This window comes from Falco biarmicus, chromosome 2, assembly GCF_023638135.1.
Source record: "Falco biarmicus isolate bFalBia1 chromosome 2, bFalBia1.pri, whole genome shotgun sequence".
Classification (NCBI taxonomy): Eukaryota; Metazoa; Chordata; class Aves; order Falconiformes; family Falconidae; genus Falco; species Falco biarmicus.
In genome coordinates this window covers 96,591,966-96,606,225 of record NC_079289.1, presented here as the reverse complement: position 1 = coordinate 96,606,225, position 14,260 = coordinate 96,591,966, and the positions used below count along the sequence as shown (strand labels likewise).

Genomic DNA, 14,260 nt, shown 5'->3' with positions numbered 1-14,260 from the left:
GGCAAGCTGACACAGGGGCCCTGGGGGAAAACCCATGGGAGAAGAGGGATCAGCTGGACCAGAATCTAGGCCACAAGTGGAAGGCATCTGTCAGACCTTTGCATGTGCGAGAGCCTACGGTTCTGCCTCTTGAGAGTCGAGGGAGGTCTGGGACATTGCCTAGTGATTACCGATACTCTCAGGAAAACGTGAGTGAGAAGAGTAAGGATCGTAGCTTGCCTCACCTCCCCTGCTGTGAGCCGCGGACCCTGAACAAGAACCACTCCTGTCTGTCCCAAGGGAAAGGAGAGGAAAACCATAGGGTAGAGCCAGCGCTGCTGAACAAGAAGCGTGGACCTGCTCCTCAGAGGCCACCACCACCTAAAAGAGATAAATACAGGCGACCCGATAATTCTGCGGCATCACTCGGCACCTCTTCTGAATCTCTGCTGACAGCAGTCAGCCGGCCCTTTCCATCCTCATCCCCCAGCTGTGCCGAGGTATTTGCTAGTCACTCCTCTCTCTGTCAGTGTCCTGCAACTTTCAATGGAAAACTGAAGAGTGCTAATCCACAGCAGCTCCAGCAAGCGTCATCCACGGAGAATGTTTGTCAGCACTTAGAAGAAAAAACGCACCTTAGGTCTGAGTCTGTATTATCTTCCAAGTATCGGTATCTTCAAAAACCTGGCATGGAGACATCAAGGTCCCCTTCTCCTCAGTTTGCACCACAGAAGCTCACTGATAAACCCCCTGTGTCTGTACACGATGAGAACCCAGCCAGGTAATAGAAGTAACTCCTTTACTATTTTACTAACACTGTTTGCCCGGTTAGACCTTATTAATGATTGACTATTCATTTTCTTTATTAAAAGCACATCCTTCAGGTTCATTAAGCATGAACCATCACAGCATGTCCTAAAGAGACCTAAGACTTGTGTGAAATTCCAATTGGTACTGCTAAAGTCCTTCAGCTTGTCTGTGGTTTCTTTAGTTGAGTGACACTGCTCAGGTGTTACAGCTGGTAGTTGTTAGAAAATAAAAGGGATAGATTCAAATGGATTTTCCACGAGAAGTTTGGGCAAAATCAGAAGATACCCTGTCATCATTTCCCCCACCCAAGTCTGGATATGAATATGTAGGGTGGTGTAGGGACAAAGCAGTTATGGGAAGGGAAGCTGTATCCTTTGTGAGAATTTCTGTTTTGAAAGTGCACACAATAAGGTACGCTGCCAAATCATGGCTGTTCTCATGTTGCTTTTACGATGAAACACGGCACGCCAGATCGTTGACGGAGGGGTCCGCAGCACTGTTTGTGTTGAGATGGGGTGAAGATTCAGCAGGAGAACATCAGTCTTTTACCAGGCTAGATTAACTCAGAATTAGACAAACCTATTGAAATTAATTGAGTGCTGTGTCTGTCATATGCTGCTAAAAGGCTATTCGCCCATAAGATAACAAACTTCCAGGAAGCTCAGGAATCTTAGTTTTCATAAAACCTTCAGCACTATAATTCATGATTAAAGAATGAAAACAAAACCTCCGAGCTGGATGAAAGCAGAGGCTGCTTCTCTGAACAAGAGCAGTTAGAGCTACAAAAAGTAGCTTTTCTCTTCTGTAATGTAAATAGTTGAGTAGACTCAATCATGCTGCTTTCCAGTGTGCCTTATGACATGGAAAACATTAATCACCTTTTTTCTAAACTTGTCTTGGATGTTTTTCCTCTTGTAACCTGAGGAAAAAAATGAGATTTCATCCTGCAGTGTTTTCAGCATGAAGTAATAATACAGTTTACTGTAAGAAGTGTAACATGTCATGTGAACCCTAGCATCGATGTGCAGAGGTAGATGACAGTAATGACTTCCTTAATATATTGCTTTATTAATAGATACTAAGGATGCATAGAAAGCTAATTGTATTTGTCCTTCCTTTTTACTAAGTTTTAATGTTGAAATTCGCACTGTTTGCCTAATTATATGCCCATATCTGAATGATAATACACTTGTCCTGCAAATCTTCTGTTAACATTTAAAATTCTTAAGCCCAGAAACCTTTTGTTTGTGCATAATGTATTGTCCTCAGTTAATAATTGCATTACTCTATAAAATAGATAGGGCAAGAAAGGAGAGATGTGCGAACCATACCTCTGAACCTTATATATGGTGTTTATTTCATATGAGTAAAGTAAGTCAAGCAGTTTTATCTAAATACGCAATTCATTAGATTTGGCTTATTACTTCTGTTGGCTCCTTGCATATGAGCTTTTGAACATGCCAGTTTGCATGCTGTGGGCACTGATGTTTGATGGTGTCAACATGTAGCTGCTCACTCGTCTTTAAGAGAGGTGTCTTGTTTATCAACAGGATAAACTGAGTGAGTGTGCAGGGTTTCCTGCAGCATTTTAGGTAGAACAGTGTAGTGTGGCAAAATATCGGTGGTGAGCAGAACCCAGCTATTTCCAAAGACAACTACTTAGCAGTGATAAAAATGAAAAGAGTGCACCAGTAGATGTGCATCAGTAGATTTCAAGTAAACCTACACTCAGGTCAACGAGTGACTGCTCATGGTGGGAGTAAAGCTTTGTAGTGGCCTCAACAGAGTTGCTGCAAATCAAAATTTCATGCCGCAGTTCCACAAATAGAAAACCTTCAGAATCAGGAGGATAGTGATTGCAGAAACGGAATTTCTGAAGCACCTGTTGTTGAACTGGCTTTGCTCTAACTGAAATCAGTTGGCTTGATGCCTTAAGTATGTGGAAAATCTTTTACTAGGCTAAGAGGAATGTACTTGGAGTCTCAAAACAGGTGCTGGGCACTTTAGGTAGAGAATTGCAGTCAGCTCACTTCTCTCCAGTTGCCCCACACACACTTATGGCACACATCTTGTATTTCCCCCAAATTCAAAAATGTGTTCCTCTTCAGGGTCTGGTAGAGGCCAAAAGGTGCGGGCTTTATTTAAAAGCCAGCAAAAGAAAGGGTTGGGGGCAGTAGCCAGCCTCTGCCTAACTCTGCTGCAGGCCGTAGGAGAGCCTAAGTCTCTAGGCAGGGAGCTGGGGCTGAGCGAGCTCTTTAAAATGACAGTCACCCTGACAGAATGGAAGGGAGGGGGGTTCAGAAAGGTCTGGAAAACCTGCCCTAAAATTTGGATCAGTAAGCCAAAGCATGTCTGCAAAGCACTTGTGGAATGTAAATACCTATTGGGAGGTTGCACATTGATTCAGAAGCGAATTTACCTTTAAAAATATAAGATGCAACTTCTGAAAAGTAGGAAGTCTGAGTTTGCTACTCCTAACAGAAATACAGCACAATGAAGTATAGGTTTATTTTTAAGGAAAATGACACACCCACACTTAGAGGAAAAGAGTTGTAGTATGTCTTGGTCACTTGTCTCAAAGGCAGCAAGTTATCCAGCCAGATGAAACCAGATATTTTAGCTAGTAGGCAATGTTCCTTTACTTGCTGTAGAGCTTCCAAACCCACATTATGACAATAATTTTAAACTTTCTGCAAACTCAGAACCACCAAGCTAGACTTCAGTTTCTTACATGGTTTACATACAGTACAGATGTTACAGCAATGTTATTTAACATGTTATTGTCCAATGAAAAAAATCTAAGTTAGCCTCATATTTAAATAGCTTTCTTTACTGACTGTCCCAGGTGGCCCTTTGTGCTATGCAGTACAGAATTTTTGCTATAAGTGTCCCTTAAAAGGAGTATCCAGAATTGTGTATTGCCCTCTTCGGTGGCTGATTTTTATTCTTTAAGTAGAAAACTAGGACACTGTGGTGGGCTCTATTAAACTTCAATATCTTGTGTGAAATTTTACAAATACAGATTTTATTTTATTTTTTTAAATCATGTAATTGAGTTTTGAATGATTTCCAGGTTTTCCATGTGTGATTATTTGTTATTCTTGTAGCTCAGCAAAGGCCTAGACTGCAGGATGCTTCCATCTGGTGTGTTGTCTCTTCCCTTGGAAGAGCTGGGAATTGATGTGGGGGCATCACAAACTCCCCAGGCAGCTAAGCTGCCTGTCAGGCCAAAAGCTGAGGCCCCTGCTGGATCTGTGTGAGGCAATGAGGTTGAGCTTGAGGCGTGTTTTCCTCTGTATGTGCAGCAAAAAAGGGGTAAAGTGTGGTTTGGCAGCACTGTCTCACATCTGAGGCCTGCCTGCTGAGAGTGGACCCCTCATGTTCATGGAAACAAACAGAAGTTGTGTACCGTGAATATTGTGCGAAGCTGATGTTCGTATTACTTACAGATAATATTTAAAATGTGTGGGCAGAAAAGAAAACATGTAGGATTAGAGTTTGAGATACAGTGCAAGGAACGCTCCATGACCTCGATCTCTTAGCTACCTTTTTCCTACTTAGGCTTCCCCTCTGATTTGCAGATAAGAATTGAGATGTAAGTTTCTTCCATTTCTAAAGATGAATTTTCCTTATTTTCCAGAATTGAAAGGGTTATAGACAACAATACTACAGTGAAAATGGTTCCCATCAAGATAGTTCATTCTGAGAGCAGTGCAGAGAAGGAGAGTCGGCAAAGCCTTGTCAGTACTATGGAGCCTCCTGCTTTACCCAGTGGTTTGGAAAAGGACCAAATTAAAACACTCAGCACTTCTGAGCAATCCTATTCACGATTCTGTGCTTACACCAGGCAAGGTGTAGAGCCAGAGCCGGAAGCCAGAACCAAACCAGCTGACCCTCAACCAGCTGAAGAACCTGGGAGCAACTTGAAGGACAGCAGTACTGCCACGCCAGCAGTCAGCTATGTAAAGGCCAAAGAGAAGACCTTTGAAGACTGGAAGTCAGAAGAGCTAGCCAGAGAGATTGTGGGAAGAGATAAATCTCTAGCAGACATACTAGATCCTAATGTGAAAATAAAAACAGCAATGGATCTGATGGTTGGTATATTCCCTAAAGATGAACACCTCCTAGAAGAAGCTCAGCAGCGCAGGAAGCTGCTGCCGAAAGTTCCTTCTCCAAAAATTTCGGAGGAGAAGTGAGTATTATTTTCTGTAGGCCAGCGGTTCCTTGTAAGCTGCTATCCAAAGTGTGTCAATTTTCCTAGGGGGCTGGAGGTGAGGCTCTTCCTACTCGTGAAGTTTGGGACTTTTCTTAGGATAGCAGTTAAGGATAATATTGCTAACAATACCATTAATGACAGAAAAAAGAACAGTGTTGTACAATATGAAAAGTTTCCCAAGACCTGGTTGAAAACTCTTTGTGTGAGGACTTAGGGAGTAATTAACTTCTATTTCATAGTGATTAGATATTTTACCAGGATCATCTGGTTTAGGAACTGGATAGAGAAGGAACGATATTTTAGCCTTTTTTTAATGTGGTAAGAGTTTACAAAGACAACTTGAAGTTCACATGAGGCATTTCCTGGAAATGAATGAGAACAAAGTAAGAAAAAAATTCAGTTCTGTTAAATTCCATCCATGTTGGTGTTCTGTGGGTCTTTTGTTTTCTTGATATGAATTATCAAATTAAGTTCTAGCCTTCTTGAGAAGTTCATGTGTAATTCCACAATCAAAAAGATGAATACTGACATTGTAGTATCCCACATGTGACGATCTGAAAGGATACTCTCTCTGACACCAAGGTCTTTGTACAACTCGGTAAAATGCAGCTTTACATTTTGTTTCCAGCTAAGAGATCTTAGATCCATTTCACTCATTGTAATGGTGAAAGGTCTTCTGCACTACTGCAGTTTTAGCTTTTGGTGGGCATGTGCTAAGTTCATACACATTTTCTTCCCAACCAGTATTTATTTATACTGTTTACATGGATAGTGGCTTTCTGTTGAACCCCCTGCTTGCTTGGTGAATTGATGGCTCTAAAAGATTGTCCTTTCTTTTCAGTGATCAGGGTGTCAAGTCAGTTAATGAAAGTTTTGACTTTTTACCAGGAAAGAGGAGCAGAGTGCGCCATCTGCCATCTCCCTGACAACCAATTCTACTTACTACAGCACATCTGCACCAAAGGCAGAGCTGCTGATTAAAATGAAGGACATGCAGGAGCAACAGCAACAGCAACAGAGCGAGGATGATTCTGAAGATGAGCTGGATCATGACTTGTCAGAAAAGAAGGTAAAAGACATTTCTAGAAGTGTGATGGGAGGCTCTCAGTTGTGTGCATTTCATTAATTATGAATTTGCTAGGTAAAATACCCCTAAGTAAAAGGCCTTATAGATGTACAGGATCACTTGGAAAATCAACCTGGGGCTGGTTTTTTTTTTAGGGGGTGGGGGGGTCTTAATTGTCCAACTGTAAATGTAGGAATTTCACATTAGGTGCTTGTTGCAATATGTTTTGTAAGGTCCCAAGGGGTGATGTTTTGTGGAGGTTATTTTCAAATACTGTTTTCCATTTGAGTTTCTAGTGTATTTCTCACTTGCTACATACAAAGAAGCAGTAGCAGCTGTAACTGGTGGTGAGTTTAGTTGCTATGTATTTTGGAAATGTAGGTTCGGGATTTGGGTTTGTCATGAGAGAGAAGGAACACAGATGCCAACACATATACACACACACCCTTTTTTTTCTCTTTTTTTCCCCTCCTTTTCTCCCTCTTTCCTGTTTTTTCTCTTTTATTTGTTTTCATGAGCAAAAAAACACTTTACCCACTATTTCTCCTACCTCCCAAATTAATAACAGCAGTGATGGGAGACAGCTAATAAGCTTGGTGGATTCAATGGAGGTTACTTCACACAAGGGAAACAGTCCTCTCCATTCTTGTCCATCCCCACCCTTTGGTGTTTTATTTCTGATCTAAAGGCAACATAACCCCCAAGGTATTAAAATTATGATACAATGACATTTCTGTGGTTTGAGAAAGTGTCGTTCTATGTTAAATTCGTCACACTCATCTCATTAGTGATTTGGCACAAAATATTTCAGTCGTAGCTCCCAGTACAGATAAGCTGGAGGAAATGGTCTGTTTGATCAGTGGATGTAGTTTAACTTACTTACCTAAACCAGTAATGCAGTGGTGTGCAAATCTTTTCCGTTAAAGTTAGCTCTCTGATTAATAATCAGCTGTCAGGGTGCGTTTGATAATCCAGTCCCAAAGAAATGTCTATTATATTATTAGGAATGTATTTAGTCACTAAGAATGAGAGATTCCATAGGAGATTCCCAGGTTGGTTCAGTGCGGGAGTGGATGACACTGGATTTGAGGGGGCTGTAGTATTTTCTGTTAACCACTCTTCTTTTTTTCTTTTTCTTTCTTTTTTTTTTTTTTTCATCTCACTCAGCCTTCCCTCCCCTCCCTCTGCCCCCACTGCATTGCACAGTTCAATACGGCATGCACTGCTGGAGGCATGGTGTGGTTGCAGTAGAAGAGCTGCCCTTACCCTCTCACAAAGCAGATGCTGAATCCGACAGCTGTACTACTTAGACAAATTAAGGATTTCACTGCATTTTGAATTATTTGGTTTTATCTGGCACATGATTGCCACGTTCATTGTTTTTGCTAGAATTAGTTTTCTTTTCATTAATTACGGAGTGTATATATGGGGAGGTGTTAAAATTAAACCTTTCTTGTTTGCCCAACAGAATAAATACTAAAACTTATAAGCAGAAGTGTCTCTATTTGTGCGGTGTTTGTTACCAGGAAAATCATGTTGACCCTTTACATACTTCTCTCTCCATCCCCCCAGCTCGAGTATACACCACTAATCGTATGAGATAGGAAGTATTTCTCGAAGAGCTTTTAGCAGAGCTCCCCCATCTCTGAATACACATATTGTTGTAGCCATGCCATTGCTGCTTACTCCTCTCCCTGCTCTTCCGCATGCAGTAGGATGTAAGCACTCAGTTCAGTGGGCTTTCATCTTGGATCTTGTCAAAAAACCATATAAAACTCGTGGTAAGTGGGTCAAGGCATCTTCATAAAACAGCCAGAATATATAACTTGGCCCAGCTTCACATATTTGGCAATTTTAACAAGAGATCATTAAGGACCTGAGTGCTTTAATAGCACACTTTATGACTTCAGTGATTTTAGAGGAGGCATGTGCCCAGAACCTGTTCCTTGATTCCTAGAAACTGGTCAGTTCTGTTATGAGATACCTTAATTGCAGTCCACTGTGGAATAATTGTAGTATTTGTCATTCTCTGTTTTGCAAACCAGAAATGTGTCGTGCCTTTTTTTTTGTTAATGTTTGGAATAAGTATAGGAATTTCATACAGGGTTGTTGATTATTGTTTATTTTTTTTATTTGGGACAATCTCTGTATTCCCAGCTAGCAGGAATGGAATGTATGTGTCTCATGTACTGAGTTTAATGTAGGTTTACCACAACTGTAAAATACTGAACAGATGTCGAAGATACTGCAAGAGTGTTTTTTGTTGTAAGGAAAATCCATGTGTTGGCAGAGTAGGAGGTGTCCCCTTTGCCTTTAGGAAAGTTTCAGCAACTCCTGAAGAGTGTAAAAATAATTGAAGAATGCCAAGTTTCTTCTGCTTTTAGGCCTGAACTTCATGTGAAATGGGGTGGTGAGCTAAGAGCAGAGTAATTTACATAAAGCATGCCAAGCAGTGAACCACCTGAGCAGGACTCTGCTGAGCTACTTTCTGTGTTGCTAGTCAGATCAGCAAGAATTACTGGAAAAAGATGAGGTTTTATTCATTTGTTGTTTACCGGTACAGAATTCACAGCTTTAAATTATTCATCTGCCAGTTTCAAGATGTAGATTGGAGCTCCTCTGGCTCAGTAGGTATTGAACATAATACAGGTTTTCTGCTGGTTAGCACAAGCATGTAGTGATCTCAGCTGCAGTGTCCAAAGACTGCTTCATCTGGATAGGAAGCAATCAGTGGTCATAATCTGATTCTTAGTAGATACGACCTCCTCACCTGCAAAACCGACCCTTTAGAGGCTAGCTTCTGCCGCTTAGACACATCTAAACAGGATGCTACTGGGAAAATGGTGGGGGTTGTGGTTCTTTTTTTTAAAAGAAAGAAACTTTGAGAGCACTGATCTGGATTGTCAGATGAGATTGGTAAACGTTGAGCATATGTATGGGATTTTTGTTTTGTTAGAGAAAGTTGCAGCACAGCTGCAGAAATGAGAAACTCGAGATAGTAACAGAGCACAACAGTTTCCTTTTGTGTTTCGGATGGTAAAACAGCAAGCGCTGTGCATGTCATCTAAGGGAAATAAGAGCGTAGCACTGTGACCTACATAATCCACATCAAACTGCATTTGCATTGAAAGAAGGGGGAAAAAATCAAATCCTGCAGATTAATCAGTCAGTAAAGCAAGCATCTGTAGAACTGCTTACTACCTTAATCTTTTGGGCACCCAGACTAACAGATAACCCAAATCCAGATTAACCTGGCCTGAGCATATTAAATCAAAAAGGAGAAAACCAGCCCAGATAATCTGTGTGTTGAATTTCTACTTTCAAAAAGGCTGTTAAATTTTCAGTGTAGTTGCTTTCTGTTAAGATGGCAGACTTTTTGTTTTGTTTTGCTTTGTTATTGTTCCCAAAATAAATTGGCAATGACTGTTCAGTGGCATCTGAGAGTGCTAGCTGCCATCAGTATGTTTCTTAGTAATCATGAATTCTTGTAATCAGATTTGCATTTAGAAAGCAGAGTTCCTAAAGAATGTCATGAGGAATTTAAAAAAAAATAAAATTGAAGTGGTACTGTGAAGTAATGACTATTTGAAAGGATGCAATTTTCATTTAGAAATTGCGCTGAGGTGTTTATTTAGAGAATGCTTTGGGATTCTTTCTTACCTGAAATTAGCTGAATACTAAATATCTACATTTAAATGCATGAGGCATTTTGGGGCTGTGATTCATCTCATGTTAGGATAGACAACTAGCTGAACTGACTACCACCCCTTGTGCGCAAGTGAAGGCTAATGTACACGTAAGAAACAAGACCAAATGCAGGGAGGTAGCTGGGCAGCACAGCTGGAACACAGGTCACTGAGGGAGGGCATCTGTGTTCCCCGTCTGGCTCTGCTGGTGATGCACCTGACATGCTTTTTCTAGGCCCGGGTTGTGTGCCTCCCAGGCAATGGGGGATTATACTAGAGAAACCACAACAAATGACCGATGAGGTGGTATATTTGCCTGGCATAGGACAGTGACAGCCAAAGATGCCTCTTTGGTCCTTTGGCAGAGCCACTTTGCACAGCACTGCTTTGTACAATACAGTAGATTTTTCTCCCTTTCTGTGCCACAGGGATTATGATTTCCCTACAGCAATGTTGTAAGGCACTGTTAACACTGCGATTTTCTGAGAGTGGAAGGACTGCTATTGGAGGGATGCTAACATTATGCAGAAAGGAAAAAAAAAGCTAGACAGTGCCCTAGTTTTAACTGCGTCATATGGAAAATACAGGATTGTTTTCCTGGTGCTGTTTATCTTCCTAAGTGTAGCTCTTCAGAATGATACTATGAACCTGGTATTTAGAGAGAAAAGGATGCACTATACTTTATGCTGTTCCATAGCAGGCTTTGAAGCCGTTCAAAGAAGCAGGAATGCTTGCTGGGTGGGTGGAAGTCCTTCATCTTTTGCCACAAAGGTAAATGTAACACAGGTCTCAAGGTGAGCGTCGTAGACCTACATCCTGAACCTTTGAACCCAGAGGTATAGACCTTAGACATGTTTAATTGTAACGCACTCATTGTCAAAGCCACACAGGAGTTTCAATGTATTAAAATGCCAGGTTTCTGACATGACTTTCAGAAGTGGGGAAGAGTGCAGTACTGCTAATAAATTCTCATCCCCTTTATTTTCCACAGCAAGAACTTATTGACAGCATTAGTAGGAAGCTGCAGGTGCTGAGGGAAGCACGGGAGACACTTCTGGAAGACATCCAAGCAAACAATATACTGGGGGAGGAGGTAGAGGCCATCGTGAAAGAAGTCTGCAAACCCAATGAGTTCGACAAATTCAAGATGTTTATTGGTGACCTTGACAAAGTGGTCAACCTCCTGCTGTCACTGTCAGGTCGTCTGGCCCGGGTGGAAAATGCTCTTAATAACCTGGATGAAAATACCTCTCCGGAAGAACGGGTGAGAAGGGCCAGTAATAGTATCGGTGCATTTAGTGACCCTGGTGGGGGGGGGGGGTTGGCTTGGGTCTGTTTATCTAAATCACAAAGCTCAAGATGAAGCATGGTGAATGGGTAAATCTCTTAAGGCCATTTTCTTTATATTCTTTAAACTTTTCGCTTTGCTTTGCTTTTTCTTGGAATACTAAACCTACAAGTGGCTTGGCTGAGTAAAAGTGGTGTTTTGGGGTGCAGCATACTAGAAAACACACTTCTTAGAGGAATTTTAAAGAAGGAGGGGATCTATTAATAACAGTGTAAAAAGGAGACGAACAAAAATATTCTAACAATTCAGGATGGGTAAAAGGAGTATCACTTTGTGCTGTAACATAGAAAGGTTACAGACTTCTTTATACTCAACCAAGGATCTTGATAAAAATATAGGCTTGTTACAGAGAAAATATTTCTCATCTACTGCAGCTTGCTCCACAATACCTAGCAAGAACAAGAGCAAGAAATGACAGACGGACAAGTCTTTAAAAAAACGGGGGGGGGGGGGGGGGGGGAGGGAAGAATTTTTCAATGGAAGAAACATGTTTTACCTAAGCAGAATATCCCAGTAGTGATGTGGAGGAATCCCAGCAGATGTGAAAATTTCAGGAGCATTGAAGGTGCTCTTACCTATTGGATCCCAGCTCTGCTGGCAGCACTTTGTTTAGCTCCAAATCCCATCGGGCCTTAGATGGGAAGGAGATAGTAGCAATACAGATAAGCACCAAAGGAAAGATGTAGACATCTGCAAAACTTAAAGGCTAAAACAAATAAATAATGAAAGAGGGCGGGAGGTAGGTATGTGTCAAGTGAGTTTAGCTTCTGCAGGTAAATGAATGTGAAATGGGATTTTTGACTTGTGGCTATGGACTGAAATGCCAGCAGTCCACCTAAATGGTGTAACAGATTTTTTTCTATGAGCAGTGGATTCAACTGAGCATGCTCTGTCGTTTCACCAATAAGAACCAGTAAGTGCTGGGACTAGTCTGAAGCTGTGTGTTGCTGTTTGGCCCTAGCTGCTGCCAAACATACTTGTTTAATGACAGTCCTGACCCCTTTCTGACTGAGTCAAAGGGAGGGTATTTGACAGCTTATTAGAGGGCAGATCAAAGCTTTGAAACTTGAAGAAATTTAATCCTTCTTTTGACTTTTTTCTGAATGTGGTTGCAGTTGCCTGGTGAGCTTAAAGATGGGAGTGTGAACTGGGGAAAAGAGCTACCAGGTGATATGAGCATATAGGAAACACAGTTTGAGAGCTATGATAAAAATAGCTTATTAGCTAGGTGTGGAAAAGGAAAAAGGTGAGTAGGTGATGTAGAAAGGGCAGTCAGAAATTGTCTGTGTGCTCTGCTGTCAAATTTAGACTGGCAGAATTCCCTAACATATTTTAATCCCCATTCATCCTCTCATTGACACCAAAGTCTTGCCATAGTAACATTAGAAATAAACCTAAAAGTGTTGGTCAGAGATGCTCCTCAGATGGATCAAGTCTCCAGGTACTTTGATTGTAAATACAATGCATGTAGGGTTGCATGTGCAGGTTTTTTTTATTTAGACTGGCACGTGTCTTTTTTGGGTTTTCCTTGGTTTTTTCTTAGGTCATATGATGATGTTTGGTGTACTAGTAATCTATCTTATAAACAAAACAGGGGAGGTTACTTCCATCACTGGGAATCATATCCCTAGTGAGTACTGATTTTTTTTATTTTTTTAATTTTTATCTGATACCATCCAATAAACATTACTCTGATAGTTTTCCACTTCCTAGGTACCACCAACAGCTCAGCAACTCTCTAAATAGTCTGTCAGCAGGCAAAGAATTACTGCGGAATTAATATTCTGACTATTAGATGCTCTGTCATAGGTCTCTTCTGCTGCAAGAAACAGTATCAGATATTTCAGCTTTAGCTTCTGAAAGGGGCTTCATCTGAGACAGGTACCAGCCCCCTTCCTTCCACACAGTGAGACCAGTGTCTTCTCATTAATTACAATCAAAGCCAGTGTGTTGAGAACCACAAAGCACTGAACCAAGTGAACAGATGTGATCAGGTGCCTAGACCCACAAGATCTGTTATTGCAAGACTAGGGACAAGTACTAGGGATAGTAGTTTAGGAACTGGATGCTGAAAAGTCAAATACATGGAAGGAGTTCCTCTTCATATGGCTGTGGTTCAAAGTAGTGAATAATTCTTGAGAAAAACTCATAATAGAAAGTCAAAGATGGTTCTGTCAGAGGAGCTTCAGGTGGGCTCTGTTTGGCTAGAGCTTCAGAGCAATGCTAACCGCAGAAAAAACATCTGCACCCTGCATGGCTTTGGTTGGTTGAAGACAGTCAGAGAAGACATCTGACATCATTTATGTCTGTAGGCGTGGTGAGCCATTTACCCGTTGCTCAGAGAACCTCCTCAAGAATGGTGTCTTGATCCTGCTACAGTGTGTTTCACTTTACCCTTCAAAACAGGCTTTCAGGTGTCAGTTGTCTTTGGCAGAAGTAAAAGCAAATTCAAGAGTTATTCTGCATCCCACTTCTCTTGGGTATTCCTTAAACCTCCACAGGGGCAGAGGTACTAAGGTGTCAGGTAAAGTTCGTAACGGAAGCAGTGTTTACTTTCCTGAAACCGTTAGGTTACTCACGATCATGTTAAAGTCATACCGTAGGCTTGGTAAGAAGAAACCATACAACCTAAATGTCAGGAATTGTTATGAAGGACTAAACATTTGATTGTTCTTGCGTCTGTTGACAATGATCGCAAATAGAAGAACAGAGCTATTTCATCCCTAGGTTATGTGGGTAACTCTACAACTGAGCTGCCATCTGGTTGATATATGCCCTCTTGTGTTCATCTAATTCTGTCCAATTCTTCCGCTGCTGCTCATTGTACACACAAGCTGAAATGCTGCCCTGGGGAGCAATCTAGCCACACTCCGGAGTTTGGGCTTGTCTGCTAGGGTACTTCCATCTCTTTGCAGCAGATAGTTCTGCTTGCAACTTGCAGTGGGGTTTTTTCCTTGGCGTAAGCTCAAAGGAAGATGAAACTGTGTTTCTTCCAATAATGTGGGATTGCTGTGACTTGTCTTCCATAGCTGTCTTGAATCCTGAGTTAATCTAGGCTGTGTATTTTAAGTACACTGAGAGCACAAGCCTGAAGGTGTTTCACGCTCTGAGCTTTGTGCTGTCTCTAGAAGAGGCAGCACAGGGTGAGTGAGTGA

The 14,260-nt window shown here is 41.4% G+C and overlaps 1 protein-coding gene across 3 annotated transcripts in view; it reads left to right on the top strand.

Moving 5' to 3' along the window:
* Positions 1–14,260, top strand: part of SHROOM2 (shroom family member 2) — a 128,068-nt gene that overhangs the window by 110,713 nt on the left and 3,095 nt on the right. For all 3 annotated transcript variants that reach the window (XM_056328353.1, XM_056328352.1, XM_056328354.1), the window contains 4 exons: positions 2–760; positions 4,430–4,981; positions 5,894–6,074; positions 10,749–11,021. In XM_056328353.1, coding sequence (XP_056184328.1) covers positions 2–760; positions 4,430–4,981; positions 5,894–6,074; positions 10,749–11,021 — 1,765 coding nt within the window. The remainder of the gene's footprint in view (position 1; positions 761–4,429; positions 4,982–5,893; positions 6,075–10,748; positions 11,022–14,260) is intronic.